Genomic DNA, 19,814 nt, shown 5'->3' with positions numbered 1-19,814 from the left:
AAAAACCAGTCAAAGTGCTGGCACTTTGTGGGCTTCCAGCCTCCAGAATGGTGAGAAGAGGAGCTGTTTAATCCACCCCTGCTGTGGTGCTTGTCATGGCAGCCCTAGCGAACTGACACAGGAGGTAAGAGGAAGATCAGGAGAGCACGGTATCCCAGAGGACAAGAGAGGAGCATCCTTCAAGTGGGAGACACTGTCCACACACTTAGTCGGTGCTGAGCGTTTAAGGAAGATAAAGACCAAGGACCTGCAGAGAAGGATCTCTGTGGAGTGTGGTTAGGGCAAAAGTCAGATCATCCTGGGCTGGGAAGTTAGGACGCCCGCTGAGTGCCTGTTAGGAAATTCATGTGAGTTGGGCAGAGAGAGATGACAATGGCTGCAGCATGACATGGGACTAAGGGAGGGCTGTAGACGGGAGACTCTCGGGCCTGTGGAAACTCTAATGGGGGAGAGTGGAGGAGTCTGTAAAGGCAGATAAGAAAAAGAACCACCCAGGAGTGAGGGCCTCCTGGGTGTGGGGAGAATCCTCCTTGAGAAGAGAGGAGGCAGGTGGAGAGGATGGGCTGGAAGCAGGCGGTGTGGGTTTGAGTGCGGGAAGGTGCCGGGTGAGGCTAGCTTCCCTGGCCCCTCCACATCAGCTCTGCACCTGCTCCATCAGCTCTCCATCCCAAAAGGCTGACTCAAATGGACTTGATGTCTGGCTCCCACCACTGGGGGTCACCAATAGGAAACTGGTGATTGGAGGAGAGTGAGGCTGGGGATATATCTCTTCCCCTGTCCCTCCACCCCCATCTCCACTGCAGTCTGTTGGCCTCCCGCTACTGAAGGCTGCAGCCCCAGAGGGGCCCTCTCCGCCCAGCTGTCCTCTATGACTCGGTAACTGCTCCTGCCTCTCGCCTCTTCCGGCCTAAGGGCTGTGTGGGCTCCCCATTGTTGCTAGCCTTGTTGCTGCAACATCTCTGTTGGCTTTCCAAAATCCATTATTCCACTCTCCTCAAAGTGCCCCACTTAAAGGGGCCGTCTCTTCCTGCGTGCCCCTGACTGATATGAAGGGATTCCACTGCTGCTTTGTTCTCTCTGAAGATGCAAACCAAGTCCTCTGTGAGGGGGAGAGGGAGGAGAAGGATGAGCCCTATGGAGACTTCCCCTATGGAGGATGAGAGTGGACTTATCAACAGGGTGAGGCCTCAGCTGAGGCTGGGATCTTGACCTCCAGGGGGGGGGGGGCATCCAGCAAGCTTGCCTGGTGTCCTTACCACCTGAGTTGCAAGGGCAGGCAAGGAAACAAGTTCAAGCAAGTCTGGGATTTTGCCAGGCGGGTACACCTAAGGAACAGTAGTGTTTGAGAGAGAACAGAGGAGCCTGTGGCCAGGAGGGGCCCATGAGGTCAAAGCACGGAGGAAGAGGAGAACTGAGTGAGCGGGAAGGACATGGGGTCCAGTAGGAAAGGACAGCTGACTGTGGGATTTGAGAGCAGCCACAATTCTGGGGTCTGATAAGGCCTGAGAGTGGTGGTGATGAGGTAAGAGGGAATGAGAGGCTGGGGTGCCGGGCGGAGGTCTTGGGGAGATAGGAAGGCCATAAGCTGGTGGCCACAGTCTTTGACAAATGAGGAGGTACAGCTGAGACATGGCAGCCACACACTGCCCACGTGCACTGCCGTCCGCCCACTCACACCCACGCAGTCACGCTCATGCACACACACCCACAGCCCTCCCAGACCAGACAGACACCCTCACATGCACTCACCCTCACACACACCCCAGACGGCAGATGGGGCGCTCGGGTAATTGGTTAAACCTGTTCTGATGTCTGGCTCCGAATTGGCAGCACCCGTCTGACAGGAAAGCTGGCTGGGCCTGCTCCGCTCAGCCTGCTGGCCTCCCCGCCCCTCCCCCTGCGTGGCTGCCCTGGAGCGGGGCTCCGGGAGAGATCTGTGGGCCCAGCCTGGCTCCCTCGTGGCCAGAACCCCGGTCAGGAGGTGAGAGCTCCACAAAGCCCCACCGGAAGCCATCACAGCCCCGGTGAGGAGGAGCTGGTGTAAACCAAGCCATGCCGCTGTGGAGGCCTGAGGGACTCATCGCAGAAAGTTTCGGGGACAAGAGGCTGTGTAAAGATCCTTCCCTGGATGTGAGGCGCAGGGCATGGGCCACAAGAGTTACCAACAGCTCCCCGGCATTCCCTCCTCTTCAGTGCACGCAACGTGGCTTCTCACAGGAGCTCATCGCACCTCACCCGCTGGACTCGGCAGGGCCGGGAGGCCAGCACCCCTGAGGGCTATGGCCCAGCCCCGCAGGTTGCTTCAGGGAAGGCCTGCCCCCGCAGCTCCTGTCCAGCGTCCTCATCCCTGCAGGCCCTGGTCTCCAGGGGGAGGAGTGGTCGGGGAGGGGAGGGAGCATCATGCTGAGGCTTCTGCTCCCCTTCCTGGCTGCATCTGTGTGTCTTTGAGAGAGACTTTGGTTTGTTCCCTGGAGAGGGCCCAAAAACTCCCAAATTAGCAAACCTGGCAAGCCCGCAGCTCAGAAAATAGTTCATCCTGATTCCATGTTTTTTCAGGCTCACAGAAGCCTTTATTAATGAAGTCACAACACCAATATTTACCGTCTGTGGGGAGAGGCACAACATGGGGGACGGATGGGAGTGCTGGGGACTCCCGCCCTGCCCCGCCCCACGCAGGCCTGGCCTAGGAAGATTGGCAGGTTTCCTTGGGTCCCTTCCAGCTCTTTCTCTGGATGGCAGGGGGTGCTCTGCTGTGGTATCCCTGCACCCTTTCCCTACCAAGGGAGAGAGAATCCTGAGGGCAACGGCTCACCCATTTCTCCGCCCCCCCCATTGCTCATGCCAAAAGGACGTCTCTTCTCCTCACCCTCATCCAACCTGTGTGCACAGGCTTCCCGGAGGCCAGCCCACCTGCCTGACAGTGAGAGAGTCCACCTGAGGTTCCACCGGGTCTCAGGCAGGATGTGAGGGGCGCATTGTCCTGGTTGATGTGGGGAGGGGTCTGGGGATGGGACTCAACCCTTTGGTTTCTAGCCCCAAGTGAGAAGCTTATAGACCCAGCACAAGGACCTCCTGTGTTTGGATCCCTAGGTGTGCCCCCCGGCAACAAGGCTGGGCCTTTGACATCTTTCAAGGGACTTTAACATTGACCAAGCCCCCAGGACATTCCAGGCACCAAGAATTATGTAAGTAAAGGCACGGCAGAACTCACAGCCCACTGAGGGACAGGGATGACGTGGGTGAGACTGAAGCAGAAGGTACCAGGAGCGATGTATTGTAGAAGAGGTCAGGATGGGAGAGAAGTTTAGGAAGAATGGGGGACTTAGGAAGGGGGAGACAGGACCCTATTTGGGCTGAGGAAGAGAGCCCTAGCCATGGCCTGCAGGTCCTCCTTTGAAGTGGGCCTCATCCTTGACACCCATACAAACCTCATTGTACCTACCATTCCTCTCCTCCCCTCAACACCCCTGGAGCCTGATACACTGTTTCCCAAGAGAAACAAAACCGTGGCCAGTTGCCAAGGCGGGCGATCCTGCAGAAGGGTGGAGAGATGCGTCGGGTTTGAGGTGCTGAAGGGCGTGGAGTGCACTCCATGGCTGGTGGCCAGCTCAGGGGGCCTGCAGCTCAGCACAGGGCAGCTGGAGGCGTGAACCAGGGAGCCAAAGACACGTCCTGGCAGTGGATGCGAAGCCCCAAGCCAAAGGCACAAGGGCTGACCCTGGGGTGAACAGAGGTGACGAGGCAAGGACAGGACTGGGAAGGACTTGGGAGGCAAAAGAAGGTGTCAGAGGTGCCCAATGCAGGCAGCAGGGAAGGGTGAGGGGATCTGGAGGAATGGCCAGAAGACGGGAGCAGGTGAAGCCAGATGAGAGGCAGTTGCGTTTGGCCACGTGTGGCTGGCAGGAAATGACTGCCATCAGCATCAGCAGAGGGTTGGGGACCACTTGGATGTCCTAAGGGAAAGGCTGCTAGGCATACGGGTTTTGCTTTTTTTTCGGGATGAAAGAAACCTTGGTGCATGAGAAGCAGGAAAGACAGTGGACATACTGAAGGGCAGGGGAAATGAAGAGCGTGGCGTGCCCTGCTTTGGAGCTCGTTCCCAGGCTGTGTCCTTGGGCACTTGTTGCAGGCTCACCCTCAGGTCCTTCCTCTGAAACTTGAATTTGCACAAGGAGGTTCTCTGGGGACAGGTTAGCATCCTGGTCAGGCCAGGACTTGGGGCTGGACTGTCAGCCTCTGTGAAGGCTGCCTCCTCCACCCAACTCCAGGACTCCCCTTTCCCTCTGGTTTCTCAACTGAAGAGTCTCTACACGTGGGAAGTACGCACACTCTGTCTCCCCTCGCCCACCTGGACCTGATGCTCATTGCCCAACACGTTTGGAGACCAAGCACAGCCTCCCTCATGGACAGAGTCATCCTTCCCTATGCCTAGCCTCGGCTTCTCTTGTTGTGGAGTTGGAGCTAGAGACCAGGTCGATGCCAAAAAAAAAAGGAAAGGAGTTACTAAGTTGAGTCTCTAAGGCTCCCGGGCCCTGAACCAGCCTGCCCAGAAACCGAAGCCACCACCCCCGGCTCACAGGCTCTGGATGCCCGTGTCATTAAGAGAGAGACTTTTATTGTTCCCACAGGGAAGGGAAACACAGGGGAATCACTAAGAACTACAGTGGGTGCCTGGAAAATAAATTAAAACAGAAATGCATCAAAACGAAAAGAGAAACGGAGCATGGCTGGGAGGCAGCGGTGGCTGTGGGCCTGCCCGGGCAGGCAGGCAGGCAGGCTCTCCGAGGAGAAGGTGGAGCAGTCCCAGGCCTCCGCCAGCCCATTTCTTGTCCCTCCGTCCTCGATGTTGCCCCAGGCTCCAAGCCCTGTGGGGCTGTGACTTGAGGCTTCCCCGAAGCGGGGCCGGGGAGCGGCGAGTCCGCCCTGGCAGCGCTCTGCTCTCAGGGGCCGGCGGCCGCCCACCCTAGTCATTGGAGGTGACATCGATGTCCTCCCCGTTGGCCTGCTTGGTGGCGATGCGCCACCGGTTGATGTGGTGGGAGCCCTTCTTCTTCTGCTCGGACTCGGGTCCCTCCTCCTCCAGCTTCTGCCGCTTGTACTTCGTCCTCCGGTTCTGGAACCACACCTTCACCTGGGCCGGGGAGGGAGGGCACAGGTGAGAGACCACCACCTCCAGGACCTCAGCCCTCAGGACGAGCCGGGAGCCAATGGGGAACCCGAGGCCAGGGTCCTTTCCTCTGGCCAGCCGCCACGTTGGGTTTGGAGAGGACACAGTGGGCAGAAAGGGGGCCAGGCGGGGTGGCGGAGCTGCCCAGCATCCTGTAGCCACAGCACCAGAGGGGGAGGCCCAGGCTCCGGAGCCTAGCAGACCTGGGTCCCTACGGTTCCTAGAGAAGAGATAATAATCACTCCTCCACGGGGCTGACGGGAACATAAAGGAGGAAACGTACAGAGCCATCGCATGCTCTGTCTGTCCGCTGCTCCTGACCACACAATGTTTTACTGGGCCCTGCGCAGCCAATGGGCCAGGTCAGCCTGAGTCGGTGGCAGGAGCCTCTGCCGGATCCCTTCCCTCTCCGGGCTCAATTCCCTCATCTACAGGAGAAAGGCTTTCCGGGGCCCTGGGGGCTTCGGGCACTGCCTGGGCTTTTGTTGCAGAGCATCTCCGGGAAGGTGATGCAGAGTGGCCAGGGTGACAAGGCACGGATGCTCTCCTGGAAGTGACAGCACATTCTAAAGCAAGCAGTGCCAACTGCAGCCAGGGCGATCCATGGTGCCAGTGTGGATGGTGAGTGGTAAGTCGTGTGTGTGGACTGATGGCGAGCACCTTAATTTTGGCAGCAGCAATGGATGCTAAGGGGGGGATCTTTGACTCCCGGACTGGGCAGTCCTCAGAAAGACTACCCAGTCCTGCCCCTGCTCCGTAAGGATGGGTGACAGCCACAGGCTTTTCCCATAAAGCCAGGCGATGGCGCTCAAAATCAGGCCTGGCATCCAGGTCCAGGAGGCAGTTTCCTGGCAGTCCCCTCTGTCCCTTCCATGGAGCCCACCCAACCCAGAGCTGCCCCTACCCCTCCCCCAACCAGAGTTTCCACAGCTCCATCTGCCCTGCCCTTGATTTTAGAGCAATAGATGTGGGGTGGGGTCAACCAGTGCTCAGTGCTACACAGAGCAACCAGCAAGGACAGGAAGAGAGGAGGAGCCTGGCTTCAGGCAGTAAAATGAGGAGAGGGTCCTCTTCTCTCATTCCCAGGACAGAGTTCAAACCCCTCACCTGTGTGTCTCACCTCAGGTAATGGGGAGATGCTCTAGGCCCAGGGCTTCTGGATTTGTGCCCACCTTCCCTTGGGCACAGGGCTCTATGGCTCTGTGTGGTTCTCAGCATAACCATTTGGCAGCCAGCCTGGCCCCTGCAACCCCCCAACTTCAACCCTGGAGCCTGTTGTGACTGTGTCATCCAGTAGGAGGGTGAGCTTGCCCTGTCTTCTATGCAAGGCAATGTACACGAGTCACATCTGATGCTGGCCTGGGTAGCATTCCTAAGAGCCCAAGGGCTGAATGAGGGTTAGGCATGGCCAGCCTGTTGGGGTGATTCAGGGCAGCACTGGAGTGCATCAGGGACAGAGGGCCCCTTTCTGTGCCTTCTCCCTCCCACACACTCCCATCTCTCCTTCCGGGAAGGAGACATGGCTCTAGTGGAAGGGACCCAACCTGCTACCCTTGCCTAGAATCACTGGCCCAGAGAAGGGAAGTTTCAATGGTGGAACTTCCTGGCACACCCAAATGAAAGCTGATTCTGAATATTTTCTTCACGAAACAACCAGTGTCGAGGAGTCGGCTGTCTAGAAACAGGGCTGCACACCCTCTCCCTGGACAGTCTGGCTATCTTCTGGAGAACAGCCTTGGGCTGAGTGTCCAGATGCTGTTTACAAAAGACTGAACTAACGGGGGGATGCTTACGATGCAGTAATATTAGTGAAAATGGCAGGGCGCACAGTTTGGGCACAGTGTGAACACAGTCATGGAAAAACAAAATCTATGCATGGGGGAAAAAGACTAGAAGGAAATGTACCCAAAGTATGGGTGACTTTTCTTTCTTTTCTCCACTTTTCTGGTTTTTCGTTAATGCATCATTGATAACAACTAATAGTTATTTTTTTTACTTGGAAAAGAAAAGGAACTGACTCTGGGTGTATGGAAAATTAGAGTGACACCCATAGCCAAAACTGGTTTGGCTCAGTGGATAGAGTGTTGGCCTGCAGACTGAAAGGTCCTGGATTCGATTTCGGTCAAGGGCATGTACCTTGGTTGCAGGCACATTCTCTCTCATTCTCTCATCAATGTTTCTAACTCTCTATCCCTCTACCTTCCTCTCTGTAAAAAAAAAAAAAAAAAAATCAATAAAAATATATTAAAAAAAAAAAAAAAGAGTGGCACCATGACATCTTCAAACCAGCCTGAGCCCCTTCTCTAGAGGAGAGAGGACTACAAGGTCACATAGTGTGGCTACCAGCTCCCTGGGAGCCAGCCTTAGGAGGCTGTGCTTCTTCTGTACCTGTTCCCACCCCCAATGTCCACACACCTCTCTCTCTGAGCTCCAAAGACACAGCTGAGATGTTGGCTGGAGGAAGCCCTCACCCATCTCTGACCCCTAGGAGTTGTGAAGAGGTTCCTGATGGTCTCCCAAGTCCCTACCTCATTAAACAGCTCTCAGTTTTTCAGATAAGACAGACCCTTTCAAGAGTCTCTGCTTTTCCCTGAGTTACCCAACTGGAATGCTCTTAGCCTTCCGAACCCTGCTCACCCTGCTCAGATGTTCTGATTCTGGACCTGCCCCACCACCCATCTGTACTTCTTTAGTACTTTTCTCTGACTCGGAAACAGTGACCCCAGCAGTGCACTAATTTATTTGCTCGAACCTGCCTCCTCGCCAGACTATGGGAACCTGGAGAACCAAAGCAGTGAGCTAGTCCGCTTTGGAGTCCTAGGGGACAGGTTCCAGGTCTGTTCAGCAGCTGGACAGAGAGATGAGGTGACCCAGCCCTATGCTCTGGGCCAAACCTGGAAAACAGGAGAAAATCAATGGCAGAGGGACTGAGACCTAATAAAAAAGAGGGGGTTTGGAAAGTGCTAATTGCTGAAGAAATGGGATGCTCTTTTACCTTAGTTCAGTGGACACGTCTACAATACAGTCAATTCTTAATTTTTCATGTTATGGACTGTATTAACTACTTGAAGGGGGAGCCTGGGGGAGGGAGGCATTGTTGGTGGTAACAAGGGTCAGCTTGTGTCAGACAGGATGAAGAAGGTGAAACTACCCAGCTGGTGTGGCTCAGTGGTTGAGTATCAACCCATGAACCATGAGTTCACAGGTTCCATTATCAGGACACTTGCTGAGTTGTGGGCTTAATCCCCAGTAGGGGGCGTGAAGGAGGCAGTGGATCAATAATTCTCATCATTGACGTTTCTATCTCTCTCTCCCTTCTTCTCTCTGAAATCAATTTAAAAAACATTAAAATTAATTAATTAATTAAAAAGCAGGTGAAACTGCTATGGATAAATGAATGAATCAATGCATTAGTGCATTGACCAATGTATGCATTAATGAATAAAGGCATGCATGTATTCATGTATGATTGAATAGACAAAGGAACTAACAGGCCAACTACAGCTCCAGCCAGTATTTCAGACTTAACTTTTAAATAATCTGCTGTTTGAATGAACCAGTTCTGGATTCCTTCTTTTCCACCATCCCTCCTTCCCCCTCCCACCCCACAACCTTAGCTCATCCCAAATGGAAAGGTCTGTGGCTTCTGGCCCCTGCCTACTTTCAGGGGAATACCTGTCCTCTCCTCAAGGAGTTAAAATACTCCTATTCAATATTACTTGAGTTTTATAATTCTGATACAAAAAGTTGCTCCTTATGTCCTACTATTCTGCTTTAACTTAAGCCTGTCCTGTTCTGTCATCTCAGACACAGAAACCCTCAGACTAGGTGGAGGATTGGAGACACAAATCAAGCCACCCCTCAGCCTGCTCTCCTCGCTGCTCCCTCACCTTGAGGGACAGGCACAGGATGAGAACTCCATTTCCCATCATTTCATCATGTGAGCTGCTCCCACTCTGAAGGTCAAGCCCAATGCCATCCTAAGCTCAACTCTCACCCCATTAAAACGAGGTCACCTCAGACCCCACCTCAACCATAGCCACAACTCTTCCTAAGCCTTCTTTCTCCTCTCTCAGACCAACCTTGCTCTTATCCTCAGGTGAATCACCCATGTGGGTCTCCCTGACTTCCCTCAGCCCATACCCATACCTATGACTTTAAGAGGACTCCAGTTGCCCATCCTATGCATGTCCCACAAGAGTGCACATTTGTTTGTTTTTAAGTCCTATCACTAAATGAGGAATCTCCAAGGCCAAGGAACACGTTTCTGCACCCTTTCCCTTCACAGCTCAGCTAAACTTAAAGCTGGGAAAGGTGAAGAAACACCTGCTGAAGTATTCAGAGCAAGAGCGGCAGCTGGAAACATCAGCCAATCCATCAGTTTGGAGCAACCAAATGCTTTCTTTCCTAAAACTAATGTGCCCTCTTCACACACATGAGCCAAAGCATACAAGCTGCAACCCATGATGCCTTGCTGGCATCTGATGTGTACATATAAATACCACCTGACCTTTGAGCATCAATAACACCTACAAGTGCACACACCCATTATACACATACCCCCCTACCCCCCAACACATTCATGCACTAACACTCACTCACTTGCACCAGTCGTGGCTCTGATCTGACCTAACTACCAGGACTGAATTTAGATGGGCAGACTCCAGGGATACACCACAGCAGTGAGGAGCAAGTGATGAGAGCCAGAAGGGAGAAGAGCCTGGGGCCCCTCCCTCCACCTCCTGGATAAACTCACCATAATCCCAGCACAAATACCCTATTTCCAATCACACATACAGCTTACCCAACAAAGAAGCTCAGGGTGCCCACCTCCCTACACTCCATGCTAAAGCTTTGGATGTACAGAGACCCCTGAGCTCTGGATTGAGACCCACACACTGATTTGCCTAACCTTCCCAGAAGCTCTATCCATGGATAAAACTAGATCATCTAGATCTGTGGTCGGCAAACTGCAGCTAGTGAGCCACATGCAGCTCTTTGGCCCCTTGAGTGTGGCTCTTCCACAAAATACCACGGCCTGGGCAAGTCTATTTTGAAGAAGTGGCATTAGAAGAAATTTACGTTTAAAAAATGTGGCTCTCTAAAGAAATTTCAATCATTGTACTGTTGATATTTGGCTCTGTTGACTAAAGAGTTTGCTGACCATTGATCAAGATCTACAATCTAGAAGACAGTGCAAGGGAAAGATAGAAAACAGAGGACAATGACAGTAGAGAGCAAGGGAAATGACTGATAAAATGAACATTTGGATATGTGTACAATCAAGAGAAGTTGGCCCAACCATTCACTACATGTTTATGGATCCCTGGGATACAGCGAGAGATAGGAAGGTCTGGTCTCTGCTCCCAGAGCTGAGGTGCGCAGGCCAGCTGTTCATCAGAATCACCCAGGGAGCAATTTAAAAACTTTTCCTGGGTCCCATCCGGAAATTCCTAAGAGAATCTCCTGAATGGAGATCAGGAAGCTGTATTTTAAGATTCTTTTGTGAGACAGATACAGCCTGTCTACAGACTGACATTTGGACATGGCAGATAAACAATAGCAAAGGCCCGGGCGGATTTTTATATGTAGGAGGAATACTGTGAGCTCGGAGAACTTAGAGGAGGGATTAGAGAGAAACACAAAGTAGAATGATGATGAGCCAGAAATGTAGGGCTGCAAAGAACCCTGGAATTAATTTCATTCAGTCTTAGAGATCCTGCAACTGAGGCTGAGAAAGAAGACAAAACCAGAATGATGAAATGATAGATAGCCATTAGCAGGAATTCACTGCCTGTCAGTTGGTAGATAGGTCTATAGAGATACAAGTTTGACATGGATGGTGTGTACACAGAAGGTAAAATAAAAGAGATAATCAACAGTCCGGTTAATAGGAGTTGTTGTTAGGAAAATTATAATTAATAGAAAATAGGAAATATAAATTAACCAGCTTTATGAGGCAGTTTAATGAGAGCAGACATAAGTAATGGCTAGATATAAAACAGCTATCTGTGAGGGACAGATCAGGGAGCTCTGAGAGACAAATACAGGTAGTGACAGTAGAAGGAAATGGCAGGGGGCAGATGGGAGTGACTGATACTTGACCAGTAGCTGATAGCTGTAAGTGACGGGTAAGCTTGTCTGGCAACTACTGAAAGATGAATAGGTAATTAGTTAATGATATAACCCAGGTGCAAATGATAAGTTAGGAGAGGGACAGAAAGACAGCAGGAAAAGGAGACTGGATGTAGCAAAAAGAACACTGGACTGTCAGTCAGCCTAGACTTGAATCTTATTGTAATACTGACTTGATATATCACTTTACATAAAGGAAAAGGAATGAGAATCAATATTGTTTGAGTTAATATTAAGTGCCTTTAATTCTTAAACGACCTGTTTTCTGGAGGAGAGAACCAGAGTTCATTGTCCCAGGGTCACACAGTACGCTAGCAGGAAGGCAGAGGGTGAAATCGCAGGGGCCTGCCTGGGAGCTCGGCCCAGTGTCTCCATCTCTTTGTCACCTGGAAAGACAGCCTCTGCAAGGGCGTTCCCCAGGCTCAACCTCCTGTGGTTCTGGGGACACTTTTTGTTCTCTATGCTAAAACCAGCTCACCGATATAGATGGGACAAGATTAGATATGAGTTTTGATAGTGACACTGCTTAAAATGTTTGTTTTAAATATAAGTTTGAACTATCTTACTATAAAAATGAAAGAAACAATCATGTTTACGAACGGGCATAGGAGCAAATATTGACAGGCAGCTAGATTCAATGAAAGAAAATTAAAGTGCTCTCACTGAGCTCAAAACTTGAAACTTTAAAACAATGACATTATTTCAACAAGTGCTCATCTGTGGGTGGTGGAAATATAAACCGGTTTGTTTTCTTATATTTCTGTAGTAAAAATTTAATAACTAGAACTTTTTAAATGAAGTTAATTGTAAACACCATTCATAAATTGGCACCTTGTTTTAGACAAATTTAAAATGCTGTTTGCCAGAAGGGAAAGGGGGTATTATTTTTTAAGTGGGTTTTTAAACAAATATATTTTTAAAACATTTTTAGAATTGACTCCGTTGTTTTGTACATTTTATTTATTTCTATGGTTAGAGCAGCCCAGCTAGCAAATCTGAAATTTTATATATATATAATTTCAGATTTTATATATATATATAATCTCCTTTAATGGAGACGGGGGCATTGGGCATCAGACAGATAGGACCTTAGTAGATACCAAAATGCGACGTGAGGACAAGCTGGAGAGGTCTGGAGGTCGGCTGCAGTTAGTTTGGTCTTTCCCACTAAGCCCCCTTCCTACCCTCATTGCTCCCCAGGAGGCCCCATGCACCCCTCCCCCCCCCACACACACACACACACCCCTGCCCAGCCCTGAACCTTCTCCTAGTCCAGGAACAAGGTGGAGGGTAGTGGAGGGTAGGGAGCTAGTAGTGCAGGAAGTCCTAGCGGAGGATGAAATGCTAGCCAGCTTGCAAACCTCTCTGATTTGCAAATCCAGGCATTGACAAGGGCGGAAGGGAGCGGGTCTTCAGAGGCCCTAGGACGCTGAAATCCTCCGCGGGGGGCAGACCCGCCCGCTAGAAGCCGGACTTGGCAGACAGAAAGCTTAGGCTGTGCTTCCAGGCGGCGTGTATAGATGGCAAAATCTTTCCTTACACTAACCAAATGTGCTTCCCTGTAACTCTCATCTACTTTTTGCAATTTTTTTTAAAAAAATTATCAATGACAAAAATACGTGATTACAATTCCACCCAGTCCAACCCCTCCAACACCGCAGTATGTTCTCTCCCCAGCTCAGCAGCCGTCCAGGTGACCAGAAACCAATCCCCGAATACCCAGAATCTTCTTTCCACTTTTCTCAGATGCCCTCGCATTTGCAAAGCCATTTCCACGGTTCCCTGCCTGCGTGCCAGTGAGGAGATAGGCCACCCCTCCGACCCCACGCTAGGCTGGTGGCTCCCTAGCTTAGCCCCTCTGTTTCTGGTGTTTCTACCCCGAGGACACTGGGCTTTCAGTGGACAGTCGAGGCCTCTGCCCGGACTGCCGTGAACAGCAGCAAATCAGCCCGGCTGGAGGAGGGGGGTGGTGGTGAGGGACAGTAATCACTGCGCTGAGATGCTCCCGTGTCCACGGGGCGCCCGGCAGTGACAGGTCACCCGGCACCTCCCAAGGGGTTTGGGAGAGGCCTTGGGATGAGGTTTGACTCCATTTCTAGCGAGTCCTTGGGGCTGGATTAACACCCTGCGCCTCCGCCAGGCTAAACCCTTCAGGCGCTCTCACACTGGCTCTGCGGCAGCGCCTCCCGCGCCCGGCCGGAGAGGCTCCGGGGGAGGCCGGGGAGGATTGGGGCCCCGCCAGGACCCGTCCGCTCCCACCTCCATGGGGCTCCCAGGGGAGCGCGGGCCGCCAATTTGGGACGATCGTTACCTGCGTCTCCGAGAGGCTGAGGCTGCCGGCCAGCTGCTTCCGCTCGGCGCCCACCACGTAGTGGTTCTTCTCGAAGGCGCGCTCCAGGCGCAGCAGCTGCGAGGGCGAGAAGGCCGTGCGGATCCTCTTGGGCTTGCGCGCGAAGGGGCCGTGCAGGAGCAGCCCGTCCTGGGGCACGTCGCTGGCTGCCCGCGCCGCCGGCAACACATGCGGGGACAGACAGAGAGAACGGGCGCCGTGAGCAGCAGCCCAGGCATCCCGGGCCCCGCATGCCTACTCCCTTGAGTACTCCGATACCCTCCCCAATCCTTAGCCCCTTCTTTCTTCCCTTCCCCTTTGCCTACCTTTCCTGAAGTCCACTCCCTGAAACGCCTCCACACTCCCCAGTTACCCTCCACACTCCCAGAGTTACCCTGTTGGGTGCTGCTGATGGGCCAGGGGTGGGCCCCACCCTGGGGAGGCGCCTATGGGCCCCAATCCACAGGGCCTGCAGCAGCCCAACAGGCCGAGACTGAGGAAAGTCCCTTAGCTCTGTTCATCTGCTTGACCCGTCATATTTCACTCAAAGTGGACCAAGCAGAGAAGAAGGGCTGGTTGTGGGAAAGGTGACAGGGGAACGGTGAAGCTATTAGGCATCCCCAAGCCAAACACAGATTCAAGAACTAGGAGATACCCAAGGAATCTCCCCTCACGCAAACCGGCCTTGCTCAGGCCACTAGCCCTTTGAAAATGCCTACCCCCGGCCTAGGCTCTACTCTGCAAGGGGTAAGAACAGGCCAGCAGTTAGGTCAATGGCCAGGCAGCACGGTCAGGTCTAAGGTCAGGTTCTTCTCCCCTTCCCCTCCTCTCTCCCTCTCCCTACCGGAGACACCCGCTGCTCTCAGGTGGGAAAAGACTTGCTTCATCCCTGAATAGTTCCATGCTAAAGAAGCAGGTTTATAAAGATCTTGGTATTATCTTTCTCTCTAATACACAGATATAGGTATATTGGTTTCTGGGTGGGCGTGTGTAAATATATGCTCCAGCCCCCCTACCGTCTTTTTCTTCTATCTACCACACATGGTTTTCAAAGAGTGTGACTGTCCCTTGCAAATACTGGCCACCATGGACACTCAGCTCCCAGGTGCAGGAGGAGGGGATGACATTGGACTGGGTGAGGCTGGGGTGGTGGGGTCAGGAACCACAAAAGCTCAAGTCCCGGTCTCCATGAACTCCCGCCCCACCCCCACTCGGCCCTCTCAGGCTTGGTTGCACAGGCTAACACACCCGAAAAGGTCCTGGATTCTCACGCAGTGGCATGTAACAATCCCTCTGGCCCACCAATAATGTAGAGCCCTAGAGAGAATGTTTTGACAGAGTTAGCTGATCCAATGAATTTCTTCAGAAATGGCCTTGGGTTTGACTCAATGTGACCTGCTGTTTTGTTCTTAAGACAATTGTTTAGATTATTCCGTTAAGATCTCCCAACTCTGGAACTATTGCTGTAAGGGAAGCCAGGCATATAACTGAGATGATGCTAGAACTCCCCAGGTTCACGTCCCTCTGCTGGTGGAAACTGCCTGATATTACTTTCTACAAGTCCCTGGCTTCAGACACGGACACAAGCAAACAGGGTTGCCTGGGACTGAGGGGCTAGTGCCTGAGGGGGGAGACCAAGTCCCCTGACTGGGAGAAATCACTAATTTCCAGTCACCTTATCCATTTCAAGTGGATGGATCTGTGCTGCTACAAAAGGGAGGGGGATCATAGAATAGGGAGATAGACGGAGGGACAGCATAAGCATTAGGCCCTTCAAAACGGGCAGGCCCAGGACTCCCGGGCCTGATGGAAAGAAGAGTTTAACTTGTGGTAGTGGAGGGGACAGATGCCCAGAGAGGTGGTCTGACAGAACGGAGTAAGAGGGAGAGAATGGAGGAGCTTGATCCGAGTAGGAATCAGGTTTAAAATCTCAAGTGTGGGAAAGAGAAAGGTGGGAGAGATAGGTGGGAAGCTGATACTTCTTGTTGATGTTAAAATAAATTGCTTCGAAAAACACATCGTTCTAAGCCCAAGATGAAGTCCTAGCAGGGGTATCCTCTGGACAAACGAGCTGATGGGAAGAGAGAAAGCCTGCCGCACACCAGCATTTGCATGGTTTGGCTCCAGCAGCCAGACTGGCCCCGGACTGGCCCAGGCTGGTCAGAGTGAGATGGCAGCAGAGGGACCGCAGGTGGGAGTGAATGGGTCATATGGAGCAGAGGATCCAGGGCTGTGGTCTGGCCTCAGTGTGTGTGACTTGATGGCTATTTTATAATGTGGTTTGTGTCAGCCTGACCCTTGGGACAGGGGTGCAGTGTGGCCTGTTCCCCTCCCCCCTCCCAGTAATTCTGGGCTGTGAGAGTGGGCGGTCAGTTTCAGACAAGGACAGCAGGAGATTTAAAAGGGGCTGGCTTAGCCTTTTCCCTGGAGCTAGCAACTGAACCCCACCCAATCCAGTTTTCCTCCGGCCTCTCTTGGTGGGCCACTTCAAGGCACTGGCTAGGAACTAGCAATAGAGACTCCCAAGAGCCAGGCAGCTGGAGGTGGGAGCTAGGGGTGGGGAGGGATCAGGGCTGGAGTTGCGGTCTCTTCAGCAAAGACAGCGGGGGCCGGCCAGGGCCTCTAGACCTGAGGCGGGGCTCAGGGACCTGGGGCTAGAAGAGGGAGAGGCAAGCCGAGCCGCGGGAGATAACCCCAACCCCCCTGTGGCCCGAACAAAGGCGCCCTTTGAAGCGCCGGCCCATTACCCACGCGGGTCCCGGAGGGTAGGGTATCCAAAAGCCCGCTCCGGAGGCTGCTCCCTGGCCTGGAAAGTTCCTGACGTCCGGGGAAATAACACCGAAGGGCAGCCAACACCGGGGCTCTGCCGTCACCTCCCCTGCAGGCCTCGAAATCCGCCCCCCTGCTTCTGGATCCCGCTGCCCCGTTCGGACCATCCCGCGCCGGCTTCTCCTCTCCCGCCGCCTCGCTCCGCGGAGAGGCCGCTTCCCCGCGCGCCGGGCCGGGCTGCGGGAGAGCCCAGAGCAGGCGGTCCCTTTCGCTCCCGTAGGGTTCCAAAACCGGGCTGAAATGAGCATCTCGGAGGCCGGGTTCTCTACAAAACGCGGCGCCGGGAGCCCCGGGCCGGCTCTGCTCGCAGCCCGGAGGCCCCGCGGGGACCGCAGGCTGCGCCCGGGGCTGGCGGTGGGGCGCGACGCTGACCCGCCCTGAAACCAGGACGTCTCGGGGTTCGAAAGTCCTTCACTGTCCAACGAATTTCCGAGTTTAAAAAGGCGGTCACGCTCGGCTCCATCTCCGCATCCAGATACGGTTCTTGGGAGAAAAATCCAGATACGGTTCTTGGGAGAAAAATCCAACGGTTTTTTGGGGGAAAAATCCAACCGTTTTTGCAACTCCACAACGTGCCCTCCGGGCTGGTAGCTCCAGGAGCAGCGGCAATTTCCTAACGGGCTTTGCGGAGGACTTATGGGGCCTGTCCGACTGGGGATGGAGGGACCGCGGACCTCGGGGGCTGGAGGCGAAAAAGATGGCTGGGAGGACGCGGGGCGCGTGGGTCCGAGCCCAGGCGGGCGAGGCCTTCTCCCGCGGAGCAGAGATCACAGGGCTTAGGACCGGCGGAGCCCTCCCGCCTGGGCCGCCTTGCCCTCCCTCCAGTCCCTCTGCAGAGCTGGTGCAAAGGTTCACAAACACCCGCGACTCTCAAACCGGTCCTCTGGCACTGGGTTTCAAGACTCCGGCCAGGAACCAAGCCCATGGAGGACCGAGGGAGTTTGCTCAATTTTGAACGAAACTCGGTTTTATCAGTAAACATTGATTTTAATTGACAGGTTTCCCGCCCAAATCGCCCCCTTCCCCACACAAAAACCCGGATGAGTTGGATAAATCTTCAAAATCCCCGCGGGGGAGATGCGTGCCCACAAAAATCCTCCTTTCGGTAATTACATTCTCTCATTTTGTGGGAATCTATTGGGTCCATGTCTACCAGCAGAAGGGACTGAGAAAAAACAGGCTGACAAATCGGGACCCGGGACAGCGGCTTCCTGTGAAACAAGCGGCTGTAGCTAAGGCTTCAAGAAATCCTTTTTCTCCTATTACCTAGATAATTGTACCAAACATCCAGTTTACTTTGACTGTGTAGACGGGTTTACTGCCAGTTTAACTCCAGGAGCCTTAGCTCTCGCTACAGCTACATCCCTTTCATTTGTTTCACTAAAAACCGGGTTACCTAGCTCTGGGTCACAAGCCTGAGGTCTGGTCTACACTAACAAATACCCCGGAAACTAAGGCAATTACTGCACAAATAAAGGCTACTTTTAAAGAAGAAGAAGTAGAAGAAGAAGAAGAAGAAGAAGAAGAAGAAGAAGAAGAGGAAGAAGAAGAAAAAGAAAGAAAAAACTCCAAATTCAAGGAAGAAAACGAACTCCAACAAATGCAGTTCTCCTTCAGAAAAGTCAGATAATTGAAACATACGTGTGTGTGTGTGTGTGTGTGTGTGTGGCCAGTGGGAGAATCTTCATTAGCAAACCCATTGCCCTTAGAAGACCAGGGGAGCGGACTGCCCAGGACCTTACCAGCTTTTTGCCCCCACCCCCCCACCAGCAGCCTGGTGGGCTCCCAGAGCAGGCAAACAGCGGAGGAAGCGGGTGTGCTATTGCAAACCGTCCTCCTTCTGGGTCCAAGAGGCGCGCGTGTGACTTGAAAAGTCGGGCAGAGGTTGCTGAGAAACACCTCCAGGCAGCGGAGAAGGCCACACTGAACATTAACTCTCCCGCTTGCCCTGCCGCGCGCGGTCCCTTCTTCCCAAAGGCCGAGGCGCGCGGGTGGACCTTGCCCTGCTCGGATGGGCCAGCGGGGGCGGATCCCTGGGAATCGGTGATGGACATGACTGCCCAGTATGGTCCCAGGTCCAGCATGGGCGGCGGACACTGAGCTCTCTGGGCTGGGACTGGCTCTGCCAGGAGAGATTAAGACAGGCTGCCGCCGAGAGAAGGCTCCAAAGCTGCTCCCGGGTTTGGCGTCCAGTGGGCATCTTAGCTAAGAAAGCCTGGACATCCTAACCCGGTTTGATTCTCTGGGAGGGAACCCAAGGCGGCAGGAGCGTGATGGGTCTGACGCGGCTCTTCTCTTGGCCTCCGAGGACCCGCATCCTTCTCGAGAAACAACTTCCGAACAGCCCCGCGCGCCCCGAGCCTCCCCCGCGCCACCACAGCGCGGGCGGGCGCTGGCCGGCCGGCCGCTCCGGCGGGCACGGCGCGGGCACTCACCCTGGAAGCGGTGGCCGAAGAAGCGGTTCCGCAGCACCCAGGGGTAGAAGTGCAGAGGGTCCCGGTGCTGGGCGCCGAAGAAGGAGTGCGGGGGCTGCAGCGGGGAGGCGCCCAGCTGGTGCGCCTGGTGCACGGTCAGCGCCGGGTGGCTCATGGCCTCGGGGAACACGAGCTCGGGCCCGCCGTACAGCGAGCGGCCGGCGCCCGCGGCGGCGGCGGCGGGGAAGCCGCTCACGAAGGCCGCCTCGGCCGCGCCGGGGTGCGGGTAATTGAGGGCGGTGGGCCGGAGCGGCTCCTCCGGGGCGGCCGCCGCCAAGGGGTGGGAGCCCGCGCCCCCGCCGCCGTTGCCCCCGCCGGTGCCGCCGTCCTTGGCCACCAAGGACTCGATGGTAAAGCCGCGCTTGGCCGTGGGCTGGAACATGGTCGCGGGAGCCAGAGCCGAGAGAGGGTTAGCCGGGCTCCGGGGAGCGCTCCGCGTGCGGGCGCCGCGCCGCCGCCGCCGCCGTGCGGGGTGTGCACCCAGCCAGGCACATGCACTCACACCGGCACCCCTCACCTCCCCCGCCCGCCCGTGCTCAGCCCCTGCGGGCGAGCCAGGCGCGGAGCGGCGAGGGGCGTGCAAACCGGGGGACGCGGAGCCGGGCCACGGCGCGCGGCGAGGCGAGCTGGCCTCCGCCGCCCAGCCCGCAGCTCCCGGCTCGTGCACTGGCGCGGGGTCCGTGTGGTGCCGCGAGCTGCCTCTCCTCCGGCCTGGGGTCTGAGCTCGGCCTCCTTCCTCCCTCCCTCCCTCCCGAGTCCAGCCGGGACCCACCCCGGCCCCGGGTCCCCCGGCAGTGCCCGGCCGGGCTTCGGCGGCGGCGCTGCGAGGCGCGAGTGTGCCGGCACCTGCCCCGAGCGCGCCCATTGGCCGCCGCTCACC

General features: G+C 54.6%; 1 protein-coding gene across 1 annotated transcript; it reads right to left on the bottom strand.

Annotated features, from left to right (window-relative positions):
- Positions 1–2,615: 2,615 nt before the first annotated feature.
- On the bottom strand, positions 2,616–19,574 carry EMX1 (empty spiracles homeobox 1). The gene is given in 4 exon segments (XM_084901572.1): positions 2,616–5,131; positions 13,614–13,798; positions 18,896–19,370; positions 19,372–19,574. Coding segments are annotated over 4 exon segments (885 nt in total). The 5' UTR covers positions 19,429–19,574; the 3' UTR covers positions 2,616–4,963.
- Between the last annotated feature and the right edge of the window lie 240 nt (positions 19,575–19,814).

The sequence above is a fragment of the Pipistrellus hanaki genome (assembly GCF_964339955.1).
Source record: "Pipistrellus hanaki genome assembly, chromosome: 12".
Taxonomy (NCBI): domain Eukaryota; kingdom Metazoa; phylum Chordata; class Mammalia; order Chiroptera; family Vespertilionidae; genus Pipistrellus; species Pipistrellus hanaki.
The sequence above is the reverse complement of the archived record's forward strand: the minus strand, read 5'-3'. Positions and strand labels throughout refer to the sequence as shown.